Here is a 23,669-nt window from a genome sequence, read left to right as displayed (position 1 = left end):
GTTTTGAAGCAGCCGTCTACATTTCAGACCCTAGATCCTCAGGTGGCACGTAAAAGTGTTATAGTAGAGCAAAGAAAAAAATTGCATGGCCCTAAAAGGTGTGCATGATGATAAAACCAAGCAATATTTTCATACTAATTGTAATAAATCACTAGAATATTTGATATAAGGACTACTTGGTGTTTGGTTTTCTTGTATGACAATGGGGGACAGGTAACGTGCTGATGTTGAGGCTCATGATTATGATGTGATAGCCAGCTGTAAGAAGCAAAGAGTTTGCTTGGACCACAGAAAGGTTGGCAAGAGGAGGCAGATGGGCTCAGATTTCCAAATAATGTTGCCCTATTCACCTGTGAAGGTGTGCCAATGAGTCTGTCCCTCAGGCGTGTAGCAGTAGTTGTCACCACACCTGTTTCTTGCTTTTGATAGGCTGGGTCTTCAACATCAGTAGTGTCATCAGGCTCTCAGGCATCCTCTGGGACATTTACTATCAGTCCTTCCCTCATCGCAAAGTTCTGAAGCACACAACATGCTTATCACAATTTGCAAGATGGTGCTAGGTGCACTCTGCAAGACACACCCTGGGCCTAATCCAGGCACTCGAATCTTCCTTTGAGCATCCCAATGCCTTGTTAAATTCTTATCCTTGCCTTCATGTGTGCTTCATTATAGTGCTTCACTGGTTGTCCTACAGAGAAGCAGCAGGAGCCATGGGAGGAATGGGAACCCCTCGTCACCCAGCAGCAGTCCTGGCCCTTGCCTCTGCTTTTGAAATAGAGCTGAGACACTGGACTGAAGAAGTATAAAAGCATCATGACAGCTCCAAGCATGTCATGAAGTCACATGCAAGTAGCTGTGGCATTGCAAGTAAGCTTCACATTTAGGGAATGGAATCTTTGTGGTTCATATAAATAGGTGGGTTTATATTTGGATCAAGCAATGCCACATGGTTGCAAACAATAGTCCCGCAACCCTAGAGAATCCAGCAATTCTGAAAAAAATTGATAGTCCTCTCAATCATCTGTCTAGGAGCACTGTAATTGTATAAATTGAGATGCTCTAGCAAAGAGGGCATTGGTGACTTGCCTTATAGAGGAATGTGCAGCAAATTCACTGATCTGACAAAACTCCCCTTTGGCTACCTGGAATGAGCCTGAAGCATAAAAGTTGAGAACTGTGGTCACTTTCTATGCCAGTAAGAGCTGTGCAAGCTTTGAACCTTGGTTGCAGATCTCGCTGCAGCAATGACCAGAGCTTTTACAAAGCTTCATGACTGAGGCACAGCTGCCTGAAACAGAGCTCCTGGGAAAGGTCTCAGAAAATGTGACTGGGCTACAGATCCTGCTACAGGAAACTCTCTTTTAACCGGCAAAATTCAGGAGTAGGTTCAGGTAAGTTTTACTATATATTAGTGACCGTGTAACCGGGACTCCTGGATCTGTGGCCGTGTAACTGGGACTCCTGCACAAGTGACGTGTAACCGGGGCTCCTGCACCTGTGGCTGTGTACGGGGCTCTCGTACCTTGGTAAGTATACCTCTCTGTAATCCAGACTTTTTGATCAACCGGCACCATGCCGGTCCCATCGGTGCCAGATAAAAAAGAGTTTCCTGTATTTGGATAGTGATGGACTGGTCTGTGTCTCCTCTAGTGCTGCCTGATTAATCTGGTATCTCTTGCTGCTCCTCTTCCTTCACCATATATATTATGGAAAGTGGGATTCCCATTGTACAACCTTCAGTTAGAAGCTCAGTAATTTTCTTGAAATAGAATGTTTTCCAAGGATAAAGGGAAAGTTTCCTGTGTAGAACAGTGAGATTTTTTTTGCAATATGTACAGTGAACCCCAAGATAGGGCCATACGTTTCCAAAAGCAATCTTATTTGAAGAGTGTCCCTTTAACCAATAATAAATAATAAATCCAATAAAGAATTCAAGAGAAACTTCTTCACCCAGAGAGTGGTTAGAATGTGGAACTTGCTACCACATGGAATAGTTGAGGCGAATAGCATAGATGCCTTTATACGGAAGCTCGATAAGTACATGAGGGAGAAAGGAATAGAAGGATATGCTGATAGGGTGAGATGAAGTAGGGTGGGAGGAGGCTTGTGTGGACCATAAACACTGGCATAGACCAGTTGGGCCGAATGACCTGTTTCTATGCTGTAAATTCTGTGTAATCACGTACTTCTGCCTTGATGAACAGTTCTGGTCAAACTGCCCCTTTTAAATAATGTATTAACTCTTTTGCAGGTGCTGCTTCTGCGCAGCCAAAAACACCACGTAATTTGTACCAGGGCACTCCTAGAGAGGAACCTCAGCGTACATCGGTCTTGCCAATAGGAATTTCAGGGCCTACTGTTTGGCAAAAAGAAAGACCAAGCTGAGTTATTTTGCTAGACATAATACCTTAGATGTCTGTTGTGCCCTGCCCTGGTCAAAATGCAAAAGTCTGTATAGCCCCATTTTAGCAATAAAAGGTTTAATATGTCACAGACAGGTATGAGCTTTCAGGCCTCCCGCCTGGCGGAAATGGGGCAATAGCAACTCAAAAATGATGGGCAATGGGCTACCAACCCATTGTCGCTGTCATTGCGGCCATAGCAATGTTTTCCTAAGCCTATCACTGGATGGCTGGAGTGACCCCGAGTCAAGCAATAGGCCCATCGCGGTCCTATGATGTATATAGGGCCCCAATAGTCAATTGTGGCCTGAGCTGCAGGCGGGGTTGCACTGTGCACATTCTGACAAGCATCAGGTGTCGGTCCGGCCTAAGAGGATACCTAAGGTAAATAGCTCTTCATTTTTGCTGGGCCGGGAGGAGCAGGAATGCTCCTCCAGTCTCCACAAACCCAGCGTGGGCTGTTGTCGCTACGGCTCTCCCCCCATCCCAACCCCTGCAGATGGACCAAACCCCCCTCCCAGAAGCCCACCATTCTCCGGTGCAGAGGCCGGTTACGCTGCCTGATACTGAGGCGGCCTGGAGCCAGCGGGCTGCCCCGGGGCATTAGGCTTCCGACTGTACCCCGCTGGCCCAATACAAATCAGGCTCAGTCCTCAAAATGGACCAGGCCTCTCGGCAGGATTAACAGGTTGTCAGCCAGCACATTCCACTGACCAGCCGCCCGTTGTCTGCTCTAGGGGAAAATCCAGCCCACAGTCTCATTCTAAGAAAAGAAAGAAAACTATTAGAAGAAGACAAGTCAGACGTGGTTGAGATTAGGCTAGATTAATAATGAAATAAACACAAGCTCATCTAATTCTCCACTACTGTAACTAAAGTTAGACCTGTACGGTCTTTTGCCCTCAACCAGTGATGGACTTTTCAAACACCTCTCCTTGATGTATGATAAACATTAGACAATAGTCTCCATTATTATATTTTTGTGAGATATAGAACAAAAGTAGCCATTCTTTACCTTGCTGTAAAGGGGTAGCGTAATATTTAGGTTGCAGATAGCATGTTGTACAAGACCTCTTGTAGATTTTGGCTCTTTTATGAAGGATAATCGTCCACAAGGTTCCTGAGTTGTATCTCGCACCTGTTGTGACACAGTCCAAAACTTGAGGTGGTTTATACAACTAATGTTGAAACACACCAAAAAGTGTTTGGCAAACTTTGGCAGACCAGCACCTGTCCACTTAGGTTAATCTCATTGAAATGCGTCAATGTATCACTTGTTCATAATTCGTCATGCTAAAAATGACACAGCGCTCTTTTTCTTCCCCAAACAAAAGGAAAAGGTTTGTCAATCACTTTTTTTCATGAACACAGTGTCATGTTAAAATAGCAGCATGCAGTTGTAACCATAAACATATATTTAGTACTCTTCAAAATTGGCAATAATAAGCCAGCAAGTTCTCACAACGAACAAATTAAAACTCAAAATTTATTAAAAAATCATTAATTATGTTTTAGTGTGAACATTTACACATAACATAAAAGGCATATATAGGAATGCTCTAATTGGTAAGATGTGCATTCCAAGTTTATTTGGGCAGTGGGTTCAGATTCCATTTAAGATCATTTGAGATATGAAAGCTCTAGCGTCAAATTGGTCACGCCGCAGGGTAGGGCTGCACAGGCAGAAGGGAAATGGGTGACCACCAGGCGGAACAATAGAAGCAGGCAGGTAGTGCAGGAGACCCCTGTGGCCATCCCCCTTTCAACCAGTTATACCGCTTTGGATACTGTTGAGGGGGATGACTTACCAGAGGAAGGCAGCAGCAGCCAACTTCCTGGCACTGGGGGTGCTCCTGCTGCCCAGGAAGGGAGGAAAAAGAGTGGGAGAGCAATAGTGGTAGGGGATTCTATAGTAAGGGGAACAGATAGGCGTTTCTGTGGCCGTAGCCGTGAATCCAGGATGGCTTGTTGCCTCCCTGGTGCCAGGGTCAAGGATGTCACTGAGCGGCTGCAGGGCATTCTGGAGGGGGAGGGCGAACAGCCAGAGGTCGTGGTCCACATTGGTACCAACGACATAGGTAAAAAGAGGGATGAGGTCCTGCAGCAAGAATTTAGGGAGCTAGGTAGAAGATTAAAGAGCAGGACCTCAAAGGTTGTAATCTCTGGATTACTCCCGGTGCCACGTGCCAGTGAGTATAGGAATAGGAAGATAGAACAGATGAATGCGTGGCTAAAGAGTTGGTGCAGGAGGGAGGGCTTTAGTTTCCTGGATCACTGGGTCTGCTTCTGGGAAAGGTGGGACTTGTACAAGTCGGACGGTTTACACCTGAACCAGAGGGGGACCAATATCCTTGCGGGGAGGTTTGCTAGCACTGTTGGGGGGGGGGTTAAACTAACTTGGCAGGGGGATGGGATACAGAGTGGAGCTTTAGTAGGGGGTGAATTACAGCCAAATACGGAGGAAAAAACAAGTCAGCTGGGAAGGCAGAGCAAATATGTGAAGGCAAAAGGGAATATGGCAAGGCTGGAAGGCATTTATTTTAATGCAAGGAGTCTTGCAAATAATGTGGATGAACTGAAGTTGTTGTTGAACACATGGGAGTACGATATTGTTGCTATCACGGAGACATGGTTGAGGGAGGGTCAGGACTGGCAGCTCAATATTCCGGGGTATAGAATCTTCAGGCGAGACAGAGGGGGGTGTAAAAGGGAAGGGGGTGTTGCAATATTAATTAAGGAGTCAATTACTGCTGTAAGGAGGGATGATATATTAGCGGGTTCCTCTAATGAGGCCATATGGGTAGAACTTAAAAACAAAAAGGGGGCAAGCACTTTGCTGGGAGTGTACTATAGGCCCCCAAACAGTCAGGGGGAGATAGAGGAACAGATATGTAGGCAAATCTCAGAGAAGTGCGAAAATAATAGGGTAATAATAGTGGGGGATTTCAACTTCCCCAATATTAATTGGGATAGTCAGAGTGTGAAAGGCTTAGAGGGTGCAGAATTCTTAAAGTGCATCCAGGAGAGCTTTTTGAGCCAACATGTAGAAAGTCCTACAAGAGAGGGGGCGGTACTGGACCCAATTCTAGGGAATGTAGCCGGGCAAGTGGTGGAAGTGTCAGTAGGAGAGCATTTTGGCGACAGTGACCATAATTCGGTGAGATTTAAGGTGGTCATGGAAAAAGACAAAGACGGCCCGGAAATAAGGGTTCTAAATTGGGGGAAGGCCGATTTTAATATGATAAGGCAGGATCTGGCCAAAGTGGACTGGGAGCAGCTACTTATAGGAAAATCCACATCAAAGCAGTGGGAGACTTTCAGGAGGGAAATAGAGAGAGTACAATGCCAACATGTTCCCGTAAAGGTCAAGGGTGGGACCAATAAGTAAAGGGAACCTTGGATGACAAGGCATATACAAAAATGCATTAGGGAAAAAAGGGGGGCTTTTGGCAGTTACAAAAGACTAAAGACGGAGGAAGCCCTAGAGGAGTATAAAAAGTGCAGGGGCATACTTAAAAAAGAAATTAGGAGAGCGAGGAGGGGCCATGAAATAACACTGGCGAGCAAAATAAAGGAAAATCCTAAGATGTTTTATAAGTATATTAAGGGCAAGAGGATAACCAGGGAAAGGGTAGGGCCCATTAGGGACCAAAGTGGCAATCTGTGTGTAGAGCCAGATGATGTAGGCGGGGTTTTAAGTGAATTTTTTGCATCTGTGTTCACTATGGAGGAAGACGATGTAGACATAGAAATCGGGCAAGGGGACTGTGATATACTTGAACATATTAGCATCGAGAGGGAGGAGGTACTAGCGGTTTTAGCAGGCCAAAAAGTGGATAAATCCCCAGGCCCGGACGAGATGTATCCCAGGCTGCTGTGTGAGGCAAAGGAGGAGATTGCAGGGGCTCTGACACAAATTTTCAGAACCTCTCTGGCCACAGGGGATGTACCAGGGGACTGGAGAACAGCTAACGTAGTACCATTATTCAAGAAGGGTAGCAGGGATAAACCAGGGAGTTACAGGCCAGTGAGTCTAACATCTGTGGTAGGGAAATTATTGGAAAAAATTCTGAGGGACAAAATTAGTCTCCACTTGGAGAGGCAAGGATTAATCGGGGATAGTCAGCATGGCTTTGTCAAGGGTAAATCATGTCTGACCAATCTGATTGAATTTTTCGAGGGGGTGAGGGAAATGCTGTGGATGTGGTATACATGGACTTCAGTAAAGCTTTTGACAAAGTCCCGCAAAGGAGACTGGTCAAGAAGGTAAGAGCCCATGGGATCCAGGGTGCCTTGGCACGTTGGATCCTAAACTGGCTGAGTGGCAGGAGGCAGAGGGTGATGGTCGAAGGATGCTTTTGTGACTGGAAGCCTGTGTCCAGTGGGGTACCTCAGGGATCGGTGCTGGGTCCCTTGCTGTTTGTGATCTACATAAATGATTTGGATGAGAATGTAAAAGGTATGATCAGTAAGTTCGCAGATGACACGAAAATTGGTGGGGTGGTAAATTGCGAAGAGGAAAGCCTCAGGCTACAGGACGATATAAACGGGTTGGTCAGATGGGCAGAAAAGTGGCAAATGGAATTTAACCCTGAAAAGTGCGAGGTGATGCATTTTGGATGGACAAATAAGGCAAGGGAATACACAATGAGTGGTAGGGCCCTAGGAAGCACAGAGGGTCAGAGGGACCTTGGTGTACATGTACATAGATCCCTGAAGGCAGCGGAACAGGTAGATAAGGTGGTTAAAAAGGCATATGGGATACTTGCCTTCATTAGCCGAGGCATAGAATATAAGAGCAGGGAGGTTATGATGGAGCTGTACAAAACGCTGGTAAGGCCACAGCTGGAGTACTGTGTGCAGTTCTGGTCGCCTCACTATAGGAAGGATGTGATTGCTTTGGAGAGGGTGCAGAGAAGATTCACCAGGATGTTACCTGGGATGGAGCGCCTCAGCTATGAAGAAAGACTAAACAGGCTGGGGTTGTTTTCCTTGGAGCAAAGAAGGCTGAGGGGGGACCTGATTGAGGTGTACAAAATGATGAGGGGCATAGATAGGGTAGATAAAGAGGAACTTTTCCCCTTAGTAGGGGGGTCAATAACAAGGGGGCATAGATTCAAGGTAAGGGGCAGGAGGTTTAGAGGGGATTTGAGGAGGAACTTTTTCACCCAGAGGGTGGTTGGAGTCTGGAACTCACTGCCTGAAAGGGTTGCAGAGGCAGGAACCCTCACAACATTCAAGAAGCATTTGGATGAGCACTTGAAATGCCATTGCATACAAGGCTATGGACCAAATGCTGGAAAATGGGATTAGATTGGACAGGGCTTGATGGACGGTGCAGACACGATGGGCCGAAGGGCCTCTTTCTGTGCTGTATAATACTATGACTCTATGACATGTTAAAACCACAGTGCGCAACTCAACTTGGCAGAGATGCTTATTCATGTTCCTACTCTCTATAATATATGAAAACACTTGCAGATAGCAGACACTTCCTGTAAGCTTCACTTATTTCCCGTAACATTTTACCCATCACATTGTTGATAGCACCCTCTCATTATGAAACGGTGTATCCCCCAACTCACTGAGAGCAATGCTGCAGAAGATCTGCTAGTATAAGTTATAAACAACATAAGAATATAAAAAATAGGAGCAGGAGTAGGCCATATGGCCCCTTGAGCCTGCTCCGCCATTCAATAAGACCATGGCTAATCTTCTACCTCAGCTCGTGTCGCTGGGTCTTTAACGCTACACCTAAATTGGGAACACCTCAGTTTAACATCGTTTCCAAAGGACAGCACCGTCCACTTTGTAGCACTCCCTCTGTACTGCGTTAAAGTGTCACCTTAGTTTATTTGTTCAGATCCTGGAATGGGTATTGAACCAGCAGCTTTTGACTCACCAAGATTGCTACCAACTGAGTAAAGCTGGCACCTGACAGGGAGCAGCAGTATGTGTCCCAGAGTAGCTCTGCCGATTACATTGAAACCGCAATTAGGGCACGCTGCCCAAGCCCAGGAAAGAACATTATAGGTTGGGCGGGTGCATTATTTAAAAAGTTTTTTTAAGAAAACATATTCCTTTCTGATAATGGTAATCAGCAGGGGGTGGGGGAATCAATAGAAAATAAAGCTGATAAGACTATCACGGGGACTTCCACATGGGTTCTCCCGACTGGCTGCCGTCATTTAGGCTTAAATCCTGGTTAGACGCATAAACGTAGTTCTCGCCAATCTTCTGCCGAAGTTACAGTGGCTGATTGGAACCCACTTCCCAAAGAAATTCCCGCCGTATATTGTGACATTTACGGCATCCATCGTACATCAGAGATCTCAGTGTGAGGTTGCTTGTACTGAGAGAAACAATGCAGAACTCTGCCCCTCCAGGTCGGGGAACACTTCAGCAGTCAAGGACATTCAGCCTCCGATCTTCGGGTAAGCATTCTCCAAGGCGGCCTTCGAGACACACAACGCAAAATCGTCGAGCAGAAACTGATAGCCAAGTTCCGCACTCATGAGGACGGCCTCAACCGGGATCTTGGATTCATGTCACGCTACATGTAACCCCACCTGACGTAGAGTCATCCAGACTCGAGTCGTAGTTGGCTTGTTCTCTCTGCACAGATGCGGCCGGACCTGCTGTGATTTCCAGCAAAGTTTTTTGTTTTTTTTCTGTTTTTCATACAGACCCCAGCATCTGCAACATTTGACCCCTTGTGACCCCACCTCATTGTTCTTTGATGTAATGTTTTCCTGACTGACCTGTTTGGACACCATTCACGCCTTTGATTGCTGTGATTATCTCTCTGCCGAGGTGTGATAAAGGGCAGTTAGAAAGATTACCTGTAATCATCTGGCAGTTTTCTCTGACTATATATGCTGTGCCTGTATGCTTCTCTCCACTTCACCTGACGAAGGAGCAGCGCTCCGAAAGCTTGTGATCTCAAATAAAGCTGTTGGACTATAACCTGGTGTTGTGTGACTTCCTACATTTGTCCACCCCAGTCCAACACCATCATCTCCACATCATGGCTATTATCGACACCACAAACTGCCGGCTCAAAGTGGAGAGGATCTCCAAGAAGATCGCGCATATAGACACAGACATCAAGTTTCTAGAGATGCAAGAAAGCAGACAAGATCCCGAAAGGACTACAGATCATGAACCCACTCAAGTCGACCTACAACACAGACTACGCTGAGAGACTCTGCCGTCGTACCTCTCGCACACTCCTCAACCATCTCGTACACCAGCAGACACCACAACCTCGAAACCAAGATAGAGTTCATGTTCTCAGCTTGTGCTCAGGACACAGCAGACCAGCTACGAGACACCGCCAAGCAGACGAGGCAACGGAACTACACTGCCTACATGCACACCAAAACAGGAAGCTTGAGAAACTCGGCATCACCACCAGCAGCAACCAAGCCTCCCCCGGTACCACGGTTGGAACCACAGGGAAGTCCATCGTCAACTTGTCCAACCACACCCTTCAACCAGACGAAATCGAAGTTCTCAGCCGAGGGCTCAATTTCTGCCCCACCACCAAAATGGACCCCATCGGCCTCGCGGCAGACACAGAGGAATTCATCAGGAGAATGAGGCTCCGGGAATTCTTCCACAAATCCCAAGATGTCAGCAGCGAATCCAATGAGACAATCAATGATCCGGAACAGCAGACAGAGGGATCCATGGTGCAGCAACCGAAGAAGAAAAAGTCAAATTGGACCCCTCCGGAGGGCTGCTGCCCTAAGCTTGACATGTATGCTCAAGCTGTCAGGAGATGCATCAACGCCAGATTGATCAGCCGCACTCACAAGACAGTCCAGAATGTCACCCGAGCACAACGCAATGCCATCCACGCTCTCAAGACCAACCGCAACATCGTCATCAAACCAGTAGACAAAGGAGGAGCCATCGTCATACAGAACAGAATGAACTATTGCAAAGAAGCATACCGACAACTGGACAACCAGGAACACTACAGACAGTTACCCGCAGATCCGACCAAAGAACACACCCGCCAACTCAACAGACTGATCAAGACCTTCGATCCAGACCTTCAGAGCATCCTATGTGCTCTCATCCCACATACTCCCTGCATGGGAGACTTCTACTGCCCCCCAAAGATACACAAAGCCAACACACCCGGACGTCCTATCGTATCAGGCAACGGAACCCTGTGTGAGAACCTCTCTGGATACATCGAGGGCATCCTGAAGCCCATCGTACAGAGAACCCCCAGCTTCTGTCGTGACACTACAGACTTCTTACAGAAACTGAGCACCCACGGACCAGTTGAACCAGGAACACTCCTCACCACAATGGACGTCTCGGCACTCTACCCCAGTACCCCCCACGATGACGGCATCGCTGCGACAGCCTCAGTACTCAACACCAACAACAGCCAATTTCCAGACGCCATCCTACAACTCATCCGCTTCATCCTTGACCACAATGTCTTCACCTTCGACAACCAGTTCTTTACCCAAACACATGGAACAGCCATGGGGACCAAATTCGCACCCCAATATGCCAACATCTTCATGCACAAGTTCGAGCAAGACTTCTTCACTGCACAGGACCTCCAACCAACGCTATACACCAGATACATCGACGACATTTTCTTCCTATGGACCCACGGCGAAGAATCACTGAAAAGACTACACGATGACATCACCATGGACTACTCCTCAGAATCGGTTTAATTCTTGGACACACGAATCTCCATCAAAAGACGGACACCTCAGCACTTCACTCTACGACAAGCCCACGGACAACCTCACGATGCTCCACTTCTCCAGCTTCCACCCTAACCACGTTAAAGAAGCCATCCCCTATGGACAAGCCCTGCGAATACACAGGATCTGCTCAGACGAGGAGGAATGCAATGGACACCTACAGACGCTGAAAGATACCCTCGTAAGAACGGGATATGATGCTCGACTCGTCGATTGACAGTTCCGATGGGCCACAGCAAAAAATCGCATAGACCTCCTCAGAAGACAAACACGGGACACAACCAACAGAGTACCCTTCGTCGTCCAGTACTTCCCCGGAGCGGAGAAACTATGCCATGTTCTCTGCAGCCTTCAACATGTCATCGACGACGACGAACACCTCACTAAGGCCATCCCCACGCCTCCACTACTCGCCTTCAAACAGCCGCCTAACCTCAAACAGACCATCATTCGCAGCAAATTACCCAGCTTTCAGGAGAACAGTGACCACGCCACCACACAACCCTGCCATGGCAACCTCTGCAAGACATGCCAGATCATCAACACAGATACCATCATCACACGTGAGGACACCACCCACCAGGTACATGGTACACACTCATGTGACTCGGCCAACATTGTCTACCTTATACGTTGCAGGAAAGGATGCCCCGGAGCATGGTACATCGGCGAAACCATGCAGACACTGCGACAATGGATGAACGGACACCGCACAACAATCGCCAGGCAGGAGTGTTCCCTCCCAGTCGGGGAACACTTCAGCAGTCAAGGACATTCAGCCTCCGATCTTCGGGTAAGCATTCTCCAAGGCGGCCTTCGAGACACACGACAACGCAAAATCATCGAGCAGAAACTGATAGCCAAGTTCCGCACTCATGAGGACGGCCTCAACCGGGATCTTGGGTTCATGTCACGCTACATGTAACCCCACCTGACGTAGAGTCATCCAGACTCGAGTCGTCGTTGGCTTGTTCTCTCTGCACAGATGCGGCCGGACCTGCTGTGATTTCCAGCAAAGTTTTTTGGGTTTTTTCTGTTTTTCATACATCTGCAACATTTGACCCCTTGTGACCCCACCTCATTGTTCTTTGATGTAAAGTTTTCCTGACTGACCTGTTTGGACACCATTTACACCTTTGATTGCTGTGATTATCTCTCTGCCGAGGTGTGATAAAGGACAGTTAGAAAGATTACCTGTAATCATCTGGCAGTTTTCTCTGACTATATATGCTGTGCCTGTATGCTTCTCTCCACTTCACCTGACGAAGGAGCAGTGCTCCGAAAGCTTGTGATCTCAAATAAAGCTGTTGGACTATAACCTGGTGTTGTGTGACTTCCTACATTCTTCCAGGTAGAGACTGTGCTGTAAGATAAAGTTCTGGAGCTGTGCAGAAGTAATCTTACGGTTTCTATTAAAAAATAGGTAGAGGGAGCAAGAGATTGGTCCTTCAGTTGTTTAACCTCTCTGAAGTACACAGAAACGTGGCTGTCCGCAGATGTCCCAGTGGGTAGCCCTATAGGTCAGCCGCAGGTTGTTACATTCCGGAAGCCAATTAGAAATCATGGAATCATAGAAATTTATGGCACAGAAGGAGGCCATTCAGCCCACTGTGTCTGTGCCAGCTGAAAAAGAGCCATCCAGCCTAATCCCACTTTCCAGCTCTTGGTCCCTAGCCTTGTAGGTTACTGCACTTCAAGTGCATATCCAAGTACTTTTTAAATGTTTTGAGGGTTTCTGCCTCTACCACCCTCACAGGCAGTGAGTTCCAGACTCCCGACCACCCTCTGGGTGAAAAAAGTTCTTAATTCCCTTCTAATCCTTCCACCAATTATTTTAAATCTATGCAATTTTGTATCATCACTCTTCACCAACTCAAAAAATCAGGGATAATAACTATTAACATCTGGACTTGAATGGATACAACACCACCATAAAGTTATATTCCACCTAACAAGATTACCAGGGATTGATGAGATTTATTATCACTTCTTTTGCTCCCTATTATACCAACAGGAATTGGGTAGATGCATCACCTCCACTAATGCTTCCCTTTCCCATTATTATGAGGATATCATTTCCATTCCTACTAGACTACCAGAGAGTGGACGGATTAATTGGGGGGAATTTTAACCTAAAAAAGCAGGTGGATTAAAAATTTGAATCCCGACCTGATCCCACCTCCAACCCACCCATTTCCGGTTTTAACTGAGGTGGGACGAGACCGGAGGGGGGGTTTGGGGGTGGGCAGCCAATCCGCTGCCAGGAGCTGGGTTGTCAATTTAAATATTATAATGAGGCCGAAAGCCTCTGCTTTAACCTCCATTTTGAATTTAATTTTAGCTGGTCGGGTTTTGCACACCTCGTGAAATCTGCCAGTTAATGCAAGGTGAGGACTGCTGGATCCAGGAGGTACGTGCCTTTACATGTACCTCCTGGATCCAAGGTCCCTGCCTAACCCAGCCCCGTGATTGGAGACCCTCTCCCCGCAAAGCCTCCGATCCCCTCCCAAGCCTCCGATCCTCCACTCCCAGGCCTCCACCCTCCCATGCTCCTCCGCCGCTCCTCCGACTGCCGATCTTTGCTGACAGCCACCCCCCGCCCCCCCACTCCTTTGGCCCTCACCGTGCTGGCCCCAGCCCCCTCCCCGTGCTGTTCCCAGCCCCCGATCCTCACTCAACCTCACCCCCGCCCTGGCCCTTGATCCTCTTCAGACATCACCCCACCCCCACCGCCGATCCTAATCTGGACCCCAATCCTCCTCCGGCTGGCTGCGGGTGGGAAACTATGCAAATCAGGCCCTGCCAATAAATTCGGCAGGGCCTGCGAGAAACCTATTTTCCTGGGTTTCCTGACTGCTTCGGAGCCCCTCTGCCCCAACCCACCTTCCCCATTAAAATTCAGCCCATTACAACTTGGTCACATGCTTCCCCTTCACCAGACCAGGAACGAGAGTAATGTACCACAACACCAGAATGCCCCATCACAAAAACAAGACCGGCAGGGAGCAGTTTGATGCATTCTTGTTACAATTTAAGCTCAAATTAATTTTCACTGTCACTATATAAAAAGGCCAACATGAAGAAATTAATAAATAACCTTTTAAATCATTTTTACCTAATGTAAACATGGAATTAAAAGTTTGGTTGCTGCACATCAAGTAGTTAATGAACTGGAATCAAAATCCTTATGGTGTTATGGAATTTTAGTTCATAACCTTCCACAAAAATGCAGACACTTTCCACAGATTTCACAAGAAATATCAGTCAAGTTAACCAAAAATTCTTTATTTTTAATTTTCTAGTAACAAGTAAATTTAATTGTTTGAAAAATGAAAAGGCTAGATGTTAAATCACTGCCCAATGAGCGGCAGTGCTATACAGACCGAAAGGTCCCAGGTGGGATTCCTGGTCTTTACAGAGTTAGCTTATTTCAGCCAGGGCAGGCATAAAGGTGTTACAATTAACCGTTTTGCCCCTGGGTTATGGAACGGAAAAATCTGCCAAGGATCCTGCTTAGATAGTTATCCAGTGACATCTGCTGGAAAGTGTGCTTGTGTGGATGTTGGGTGGGCAGAGGATCATTTTTGTCATGTACTTGTGCTCAAATAGCCTGCTGATGCTCACTGTCTGGGGCCAGACATGTTAAGTGGTAACTCTGGCAAGATGCTGGAGGCTAAGTGGCTTCCAACCATGAGTCAGAGCTTTTAAGAAGGTTGGGGGGGAAGGTGAGGAATGAAATGGATGAGCATGATGTCTAAATATACCTTGACATATTATATGTTCCTTATATGTGCTAGTACAAACAATAGCTTGATTTACTATACCTTGACAAACAGTGCAAGTCTATTTTCTTTGAAAGCATAGAAACTGAACAGATGATGCTGTCCACTCTTTGTGAGAGGCACAAGGTTGCCAAAACAGTCAGCATAAATCGGCTTGCCTTCCAATACCTACAAAAACACAGATGATTCAGATGAAAATATTCATGCCTCTATTAGTAAAGTGTTTCTGATTCATCTGTTCTCTACCCTGTATGTTAGGAAGGAAGGGGGAGAGGGGAGAGGGGAGGGGTAAAGGAGGATGGGAGGGGAAGAAGAACAAGGGTGGGTGCAAGAAATAATAGTACTGAATGTGTAATATTAGATGTCAGTTAAAATAAACATGAGCTCTGTATGAACTTAGGAAATTGAAGTATTTTTGGAAGGGAGTCAGACTGAGTCGTCATACAGATATACTGTCATTTTAAACTAAATTTTTAATAACTGTCTTGATTCATAATAGTTAGAATAAATGTAATACAAATTTGTATTGAATCAGTGAGAACTGATTAAACTTCAAAAAAAATCATTGAGTTCAAGAATGAGGGTCATTATATATGTGCTAAAGTGAAGTAATGCCACAGGTTTTATTTTGTAAAGCGATGCTTGTGGAGCAGATTTTCCTGTTACTGTGCTTTGGTACATTGAATCACCTGGGCACAGTGAATAAAGGAAAATTGCATGGAGAGGATTACACATCCATAAGCGTTGACGCCTAATTTTCTCTATTCACTGTACCCAGCATTTGTTTTGGTTTCTCTTATGCCAAAATTGGAGGGAGCAAGGCCCAGATCAGGCCTTAGTGTACTCCTCCAGTACTCTAGAGGACTGCCTACCCATTAAACTCATTCACTATTTGTTCCGGTACCTCAACATCCCTGCTCCTTGCAACTTCTGTGAAATTTTCCTGCTGTTCCAATGTTTTGTCCACCTTGTCATCTGTCATACAGAAGCATCTCAATCGCGCCTCGATTGGATCAAGTGATTTGGCAAAAACTACAAATTTGGCCATGTATGGCACACAGATAGTCTCTCTGTACACTTGTGTGGCAAAGTTGACAGATTCTTGGATCTGCCTGCAGTCTATGAGCCAGAACCTGCAAACAAAAACAAAAAACATTTAATTCAGTCTCAGCCAGCTATCTGCTATTCATTAGAGTAGAGTACCAAATTGGTTGGGACTGAATACAAGTGACGATTCATAGGAACAGGTGTAGGCCATTCAGTCCTTGGAGCAAGTTCTGCCATTCAATTAGATTATGGCTGAAATGCACCTCAACTCCATTATTCCATATCCCTTAACAAGCTTGCCTAACAAAAATGTATCTATCTATTTCAGTTTTGGATTTTTCAATTGATTGAGCCTCAACAGCTTTTTGAGAAAGAGTTCCAGATATACACTACCCTTTGTTTGAATAAGTGCTTCCTGACATCATCTCTGAACGGCCTAGCTCTAATTTTAAGGTTACAGAATCATAGAATGGTTACAGCACAGAAGGAGGCCATTTAGCCCATCAAGCCTGTGCTGGCTCTCTGCAAGAATACTTCAGCTAGTCCCACTCCCCTGCCCTTTCCCCTTAGCCCTGCAAATGTTTTTCCTGCAGGTACTTATCCAATTCCCTTTTGAAAGCCACGCCTTGTTCTGGACACCCCACCAAAGGAACTAGTTTCTCTCTATCTACCCTATCAAACCTTATACACTTCAGTTAGATCAGCCCTTAATCTTCTATATTAAGTGGAATATAAGCCTAGTCTATGCAACCTGTCTTTATCTTTTAACCCTTTTAGCCCCGGTATCATTCTGTTGCATCTGCGTTGCACCCCTTCCAAGGCCAATATATCCTTCCTGAGGAGCAGTGCCCAGAACTGAACGCAGTGCTCCAGATTAGGTCTAACCAGAGCTTTATATAACTGTAGTATAACTTGCACTGGTTTGCAGTCCAGCCCCTTTAAGGTAAAGGCTGCTGTTTCATTACCCTATTAAAATTATTTTTTGTACTTGTCCGCTAGCTTTTAGTGATTTCTGTACTTGGACCTCTAAATCTTTCTGCTCAACCACAGTTCCTAACTTCTCACCATTTAGAAAATACTCAGATCTATCTTTCTTAAGTCCAAAGTGGATGACCTCACATTTCCCCACATTGAACTCCATCAGCCACTGTTTTGCCCACTGACTTAGTCTATCAATACCGCTTTGCAACTTTCTGCTTCCATCCACACTATTTACTGTGCCACCTAACTTGGTGTCATTGCAACTCCCTGTTTGCAATCGTTCTGCAATCCGGTGCATCTTGGGAAATTATGGGCACACAGCTCTAAAACTGTCGAAAATCCTTACCTAGCTGACACATTTGTTGTGAAAGAAACACACTCATTGACAAATGATAATGGTGTAGTTCCGGTTATATCTTCCCACTGGGCTGGTGTTGTTCCACCTAGAAAGCAAGGCAAAGCCAGAAACTATTATTCAAAAGCTGTAAAATGTGTCTTTCAGTCACAAGAGAACTAAAAATATAAGTGTACCCACATTAAATGTTAGTAAGTTGGCTAAAGCCATAATGTAAATGACATTTATGGAGTTTATAAAACTGCCAACTAATTTGAACTTTAAAGTGAAAGGTTATAAACAATTATTTTTAATGGCACTTTTGTACTGAACATCTGCAAAAAATTGAGTATGGCCTAGAAATTCAGTTGGCGCCGCGCCAGGGCTTTAGCGCCGGAAAGTTAGCGCCGGCGCTAAGTCCCCCTGCGCGCGCCAAAAATTCAGTAGCGCCGCGCCCAAACGGCTGCCAGCGCTACTGAAGGGTGTTTGCGCCTGAAAATGGGCGCTACCTGCCGCATTGCGGCGCTATTCCGGCGCTGCGGCGCCCGATGCGGTGCGGCAGGCTCGGGAAGTGCAGGCCTCCTCCTTCAGTTAAGGAGGAGCTGCCTGCACCCGCCCGCTGGCCGGTAAAATCTTCACAAAAATGAGCCCGGCACCTCGGGGAAGTGCCGGGCTCGCAGCCCAGAAGCATCTGTTCCGCGGGGGGGGGGGGGTGGAGGAGTCCGGGGAGGGAGGTGCGGGCAGGCGGCCGGCGGGAAAGCGGCCGGCCGCCGCGCGGCCTTAATGCGCCGGCGCAAACTCCTGTAAGACTCGGTTGCCAGAGTCTTAGTTGCGGCTGCCACGGGCGAGGTGGCCGCAACTCAATTTCGGCGCTGGGGCCCGTCACCACAGCAACCGGGACGCTGCGCACACCGATGACGTCATCGGTGCCGGCGCAGCGCAACCGGTCTACCGCCGATGGTAGGGCCCCAGGGAATTTCTGAACCGGCTGTAAGTCCAGCGCAATGACCTCTAGCGCCGCAAAATGGGCGCAAAGCCCACTCAATTTCTAGGCCTATATGTTTAACAGATCCATTGGACTTAAAATTCCTTGGCCTAGAAATTCAGTGGGCTGCGCCACCCGTTGGCGCCCTAAGAGGGCACTTAGTGGGTTTGGCACCACTGGCCACGCCTCCCGCTAAATTTAGCGGGACGCTAATGGCGGCGCTAGCCGTTAGCACTGCGCCGCTACCGATGACATCATCGGTGTGCACAGCGCCCCGCTACCGCCCCAATCGTGAAATTTAGTAGCGCCCCCTGTTTTAACGCCGGTCGCAATTTGCGACCGGCTCAGGGGGGCCTACCTGCGGCGGTAAAGGCGCTGAGGTGCGGGGCGGCCTTTTTTTTTGCTGGCCACCTGCCAACACCTCTCTGCGCCGCCGTCCCCAGCCTCCTAAGCCCCCCCCCCCACCCCGCGGAGTGCCGGCTTTGTCCCAAGAGCCCGGCACTTCTCCTCGGTGCCGGGCTCTTTTGCCGGCACTCGCGCTCTTCGAGCGCGCTGCAGTAGGCCCCTCCCCTTTAAGAAGGGGAGGAAGGCCTGCAGTACCGCAGCACGCCACACGCTGCGGCACGTTGCGCTGCGAACTTCAGTTGCAGCGCCCCAAGAGGGATGTGGGGCGCCTCGAGTTGCGCTACTTCCGGTGCCCTGGCGAGGCTGGCGCCCCAAACGGGGCGCCAGTGAATTTCTAGACCCTTATATTTAAATTAGCACTGTTTCTATCAACTATTAAACAAGTAGAATTAAATACAATTAAATGGTAAAACTCTTCAATGAGCATATCTGCATTTTGTATCTTAAGTCTCATTACAGACCCTTACGAGATTGGGATTGTGGTCTCTCCTTGTCTATTTACAACATGTGAATGCTAATCTACCTTTTTTGCTCACTTTAGCACCGTGGAGTTACTCTCAGTCTGGATTTTTTATTGATCTAGACAAGACTCTTGCCTTCCACTGATAACTTACTTTTTTCTCTCTCCATTTAATTCAAGAAACCAAACATTACAAGAAAACCGATTACACATTGAAACAGGAAATCTGGTAAATTTTTAACTAATTCTCCATTAATAAAAACATTTCAAAAACTTTTAAAAGGAAAAAAAATAATCCATTGGATTGCACACAGATATAGTATGGTGTATATTCTCAACATAAGTTTACAGGAAGGTACACTGACAGTCAAATGGTGAATATTTGTACTACTACTACTACAATAATTTGCATTTATATAGCATCTTTAATGTAGAAAAATGACCCAATGTGCTTCACAGAGGTGTGAGGAAATACATACATCATGTCAAAGAAGAAGTGATTAGGATGGGTGACCAAAAGCTTGGTCAAAGATGTGAGTTTTAAGGAAGGTCTTGAAGGAGGAGAGGGATAGAAAGACAGAGGGGTTTCAGGAGGGAATTCCAGAGAATGAGACCAAGGTGACTGAAGACATGGCTACCTATGATGGGGTGAAGGGAGCAGGGATGCACAAGAGTATGGAGTCAGAACTTTTAGTGATTTGTGTATTTGTACTCTGAGATCCCTTTGTTCCTCTACCCCACCCAGACTCGCACCCTCCAAGTAATAAGTGACCTCCCTATTCTTCCTACCAAAATGTAATACCTCACATTTATCTGTGTTGAACTTCATTTGCCAATTATATGCCCATTCTGCAAGTTTATTAATGTCCTCCTGTAACTTGTTGCAGCCTTCCTGAGTATTGACTATCCCCCCAATTTGGTGTCATCCAAATTTAGAAATTGTGTTTTTGATTCCTAAGTCTAAATCGTTGGTGTAAATTGTGAACAGCAGTGGTCCCAGCACTGATCCTTGTGGAACACCACTACCCACGTTCTGCCACTGTGAATAGCTACCCTTTACTCCTACTCTCTGCTTTCTGTCCTGAAGCCAGCCTGCAATCCATTCTGCTACTTGTCCCCTGACTCCGCATTCCCTGACCTTGTTCATCAGTCTATTATGGAGTACCTTATTGAAGGCCTTTGAAAATCCAAATAAATTACATCTACTGCAATACCATTGTCTATTCTCGCTGTTACCTTTTCACCTCTTCACAAAGGAGGACACAAATAACCTCCCAGAAATACCGCGGAACATAGGGTCTGATGAAAGGGTGGAACTGAAAGAAATCAGTATTTGTAGGGAAATGGTGTTAGGAAAATTGATGGGACTGAAGGCCGATAAATCCCCAGGGCCTGATAATCTACATCCCAGGGTACTTAAGGAAGTGGCCCTAGAAATAGCAGATGCATTGCTGGTCATCTTCCAGAACTCGATAGACTCTGGAACAGTTCCCATGGATTGGAGGGTAGCTAATGTTACCCCACTATTCAAAAAAGGTGGCAGAGAAAAAGCGGGGAATTATAGACCGGTAAGCCTGACATCGGTAGTGGGGAAAATGCTAGAGTCAATTATAAAAGATGTAATAGCAGAGCACTTGGAAAGCAGTGACAGGATCGGACAAGGTCAACATGGATTTACAAAAGGTAAATCATGCTTGACTAATCTACTGGAATTTTTTGAGGATGTAACTGGTAAAATAGATAAGGGAGAACCAGTGGATGTGGTGTATTTGGACTTTCAGAAGGCTTTCGATAAGGTCCCGCATAAGAGATTAGCGTGCAAAATTAAGGCACATGGCATTGGGGGCAAGGTATTGACTTGGATAGAGAACTGGTTGGCGGACAGAAAGCAAAGAGTTGGAATAAACGGGTCGTTTTCCGAGTGGCAGGCAGTGACTAGTGGGGTACCGCAAGGATCGGTCCTAGGACCCCAGCTGTTCACAATATATATTAATGATCTGGACGAGGGAATTGGATGTAATATCTCCAAATTTGCAGACGACACAAAGCTGGGTGGGAGGGTATGCTGTGAGGAGGATGTCATGAAACTCCAGTACGATTTGGACAGGTTGGGTGATTGGGCAGAAACATGGCAAATGCACTATAATGTGGATAAATGTGAGGTTATCCACTTTGGTGGCAAAAACAGGAAGGCAGATTATTATTTGAATGGCAATAGATTGGGAGAAGGGGAAGTGCAAAGAGACCTGGGTGTTCTTGTGCACCAGTCGCTGAAGGTAAGCATGCAGGTGCAGCAGGCGGTTAAGAAGGCAAATGGTATGTTGGCCTTCGTAGCAAGAGGGTTCGAGTACAAGAACAAGGATGTCTTGCTGCAGTTGTACAGGGCCTTGGTGAGACCGCACCTTGAGTATTGTGTGCAGTTTTGGTCACCTTACCTGAGGAAGGACGTTCTTGCCATGGAGGGAGTGCAGCGAAGATTCACCAGGCTGATACCTGGGATGGTAGGAATGACGTACGAGGAGAGATTGTGTCAATTGGGCTTATACTCACTGGAGTTTAGAAGATTGAGAGGGGATCTCATCGAAACCTATAAAATTCTGTCAGGTCTGGACAGACTAGATGCAGAAAGCATGTTTCTGATGGCTGGGGAGTCCAGAACCAGGGGTCATAGTCTAAGGATAAGGGGTAAGCCATTTAGGATTGAAATGAGGAGGAATTTCTTCACCCAGAGAGTGGTGAACCTGTGGAATTCTCTGCCACAGAGGGCGGTGGAGGCCAGTTCATTAAATATATTCAAGAAAGAGTTGGATATATTTCTTGAGGCTAAAGGGATCAAGGGATATGGGGAGAAGGCAGGGACAGGGTACTGAATTTGGATGATCAGCCATGATCTCATTGAATGGCGGAGCAGGCTCGAAGGACCGAATGGCCTACTCCTGCTCCTATCTTCTATGTTTCTATGTAAAAAATTCAATAAGGTTGGTCAAGCGAGACTTTCCCTTTTGAAATCCATGCTGACTATTCATTATTATATTTTTGGTTTCTAGATGTTCTTCTATTTTTTCCTTTAGTAGGGATTCCATTATTTTTTCCTACCACTGATGTTAAGCTAACTGGTCTATAATTCCCTGGACATGTTCTATCCCCCTTCTTAAATATCGGTATTACATTAGCTATCCGCCAGTCCTCTGGCACTATACCTTTTTCTAATGAATTATTAAATATGCGTAGTAATGCCTCTGCTATCTCTTCCCTAGATTCTTTTAAAATGCATGGATGCAATCCATCCGGACCAGGGGTTTTATCCTCTTTGAGTTTGATTAATTTATTTAAAATATCCCCTTTTTTATTTTAAATGCACTTATCTCATTACTAATCTCATCATCCAATGTCATGTCCGCCTGTTCCATCTCCCTGGTAAATACTGAAGCAAAATAATTATTTAATATTTCTGCCATCTCTCTATCGTTACCTGTGGTATTATCCTGACTATCTCTTAATGGCCCTATTCCCATCCCAATCTTCCTTTTTTTATTGATGTGCCTATAAAATATTTTACTCTTTTATTTTATGTTCCTTGATAATTTAATTTCATAGTTCCTCTTTGCCTCCCTAATTGTTTCTTTGACTTCACTCCTAGGCCTAGAAATTGGGTTGGGGTGCCAAAGTGGCGCAAAAGTCGCCTGAGCGCAGGATTTAGCGCAGCGATCGGAGTGATACCGATCGCCAGAAATTCAGTTTCAGTGCCCCTCGAGGGAGACGGGGCGAGGCTCGAGGCGCTTCGCGTCCCTCTTAGGGCGCTGAAACTGATTATCGCAGCGCAACGTGCCGCAGCACCACATGCTGCGGCATGGCACGCTGCGGTACTGCAGGCCTTCCTCCCACTGTTAAGGGGGAGGTGCCTGCAACAGCGCGATCCCCGCTCGCGAGTGCCGGCAAATGAGCCCGGCACCAAGGAGAAGTGCCGGGCTCTCAGGAAACAGCCGGCAATGCCGCGGGGGGGGGTGGTGGTTAGGAGGCCGGGGACGGAGGTGCTGGCAGGCGGCCGCCGAAAAAGCGGCCGCCCCACACCTCCACCTTAACTTGCACCGCTGCCGGCACAGTAAGGCCCCGTGAACCGGGCATGGGTAGCGAGCGGCGCAACTGCGGCGTTCGCTACCAAATATCGTGAATGGGGCACGAATGGGGCGCTGCGCACACCGATGACGTCATCGGTGGTGGCGCAGCGCAAATGCCTAACCTCACCATTAGCGCCCCTACTGAATATCGCCGGAGACGCAGCCAGTGGCGCTACAGCCACTGACTGCCTCTTTAGGCGCTAACAGGTGGCGCTACTCACCCAATTTCTCCCCCCTAATCTCTTCGTATTCTCTCTTATCATGCATGCCCCTGCTGTCTATGTACTTAATGGATGCCTCTTTCTTTACCCTCAATTGTTCCCTTATGGCTTTATTCATCCATGGAGTCTCATTATTGTTTAGTTTGTTCTTACCTTTTAGCGGAATATATTTTTCCTGCACTCTGTTGAACAC

At 46.7% G+C, this 23,669-nt stretch overlaps 1 protein-coding gene across 33 annotated transcripts in view; it reads right to left on the bottom strand.

The window, feature by feature from the left end:
* The window catches only part of ank2b (ankyrin 2b, neuronal), a 1,120,520-nt gene that overhangs the window by 104,810 nt on the left and 992,041 nt on the right, over positions 1-23,669 (bottom strand). For all 33 annotated transcript variants that reach the window (XM_085962266.1, XM_085962253.1, XM_085962237.1 and 30 more), the window contains 4 exons: positions 17,300-17,396; positions 15,830-16,058; positions 14,968-15,093; positions 3,418-3,540 (listed from right to left, as the gene is read on the bottom strand). In XM_085962266.1, the coding sequence (XP_085818392.1) occupies positions 3,418-3,540; positions 14,968-15,093; positions 15,830-16,058; positions 17,300-17,396 (575 nt within the window). The remainder of the gene's footprint in view (positions 1-3,417; positions 3,541-14,967; positions 15,094-15,829; positions 16,059-17,299; positions 17,397-23,669) is intronic.

Source organism: Somniosus microcephalus, chromosome 2, assembly GCF_052327205.1.
Source record: "Somniosus microcephalus isolate GS21.2 chromosome 2, FLI_Smic_1.0, whole genome shotgun sequence".
NCBI lineage: Eukaryota > Metazoa > Chordata > Chondrichthyes > Squaliformes > Somniosidae > Somniosus > Somniosus microcephalus.
The sequence above is the reverse complement of the archived record's forward strand: the minus strand, read 5'-3'. Positions and strand labels throughout refer to the sequence as shown.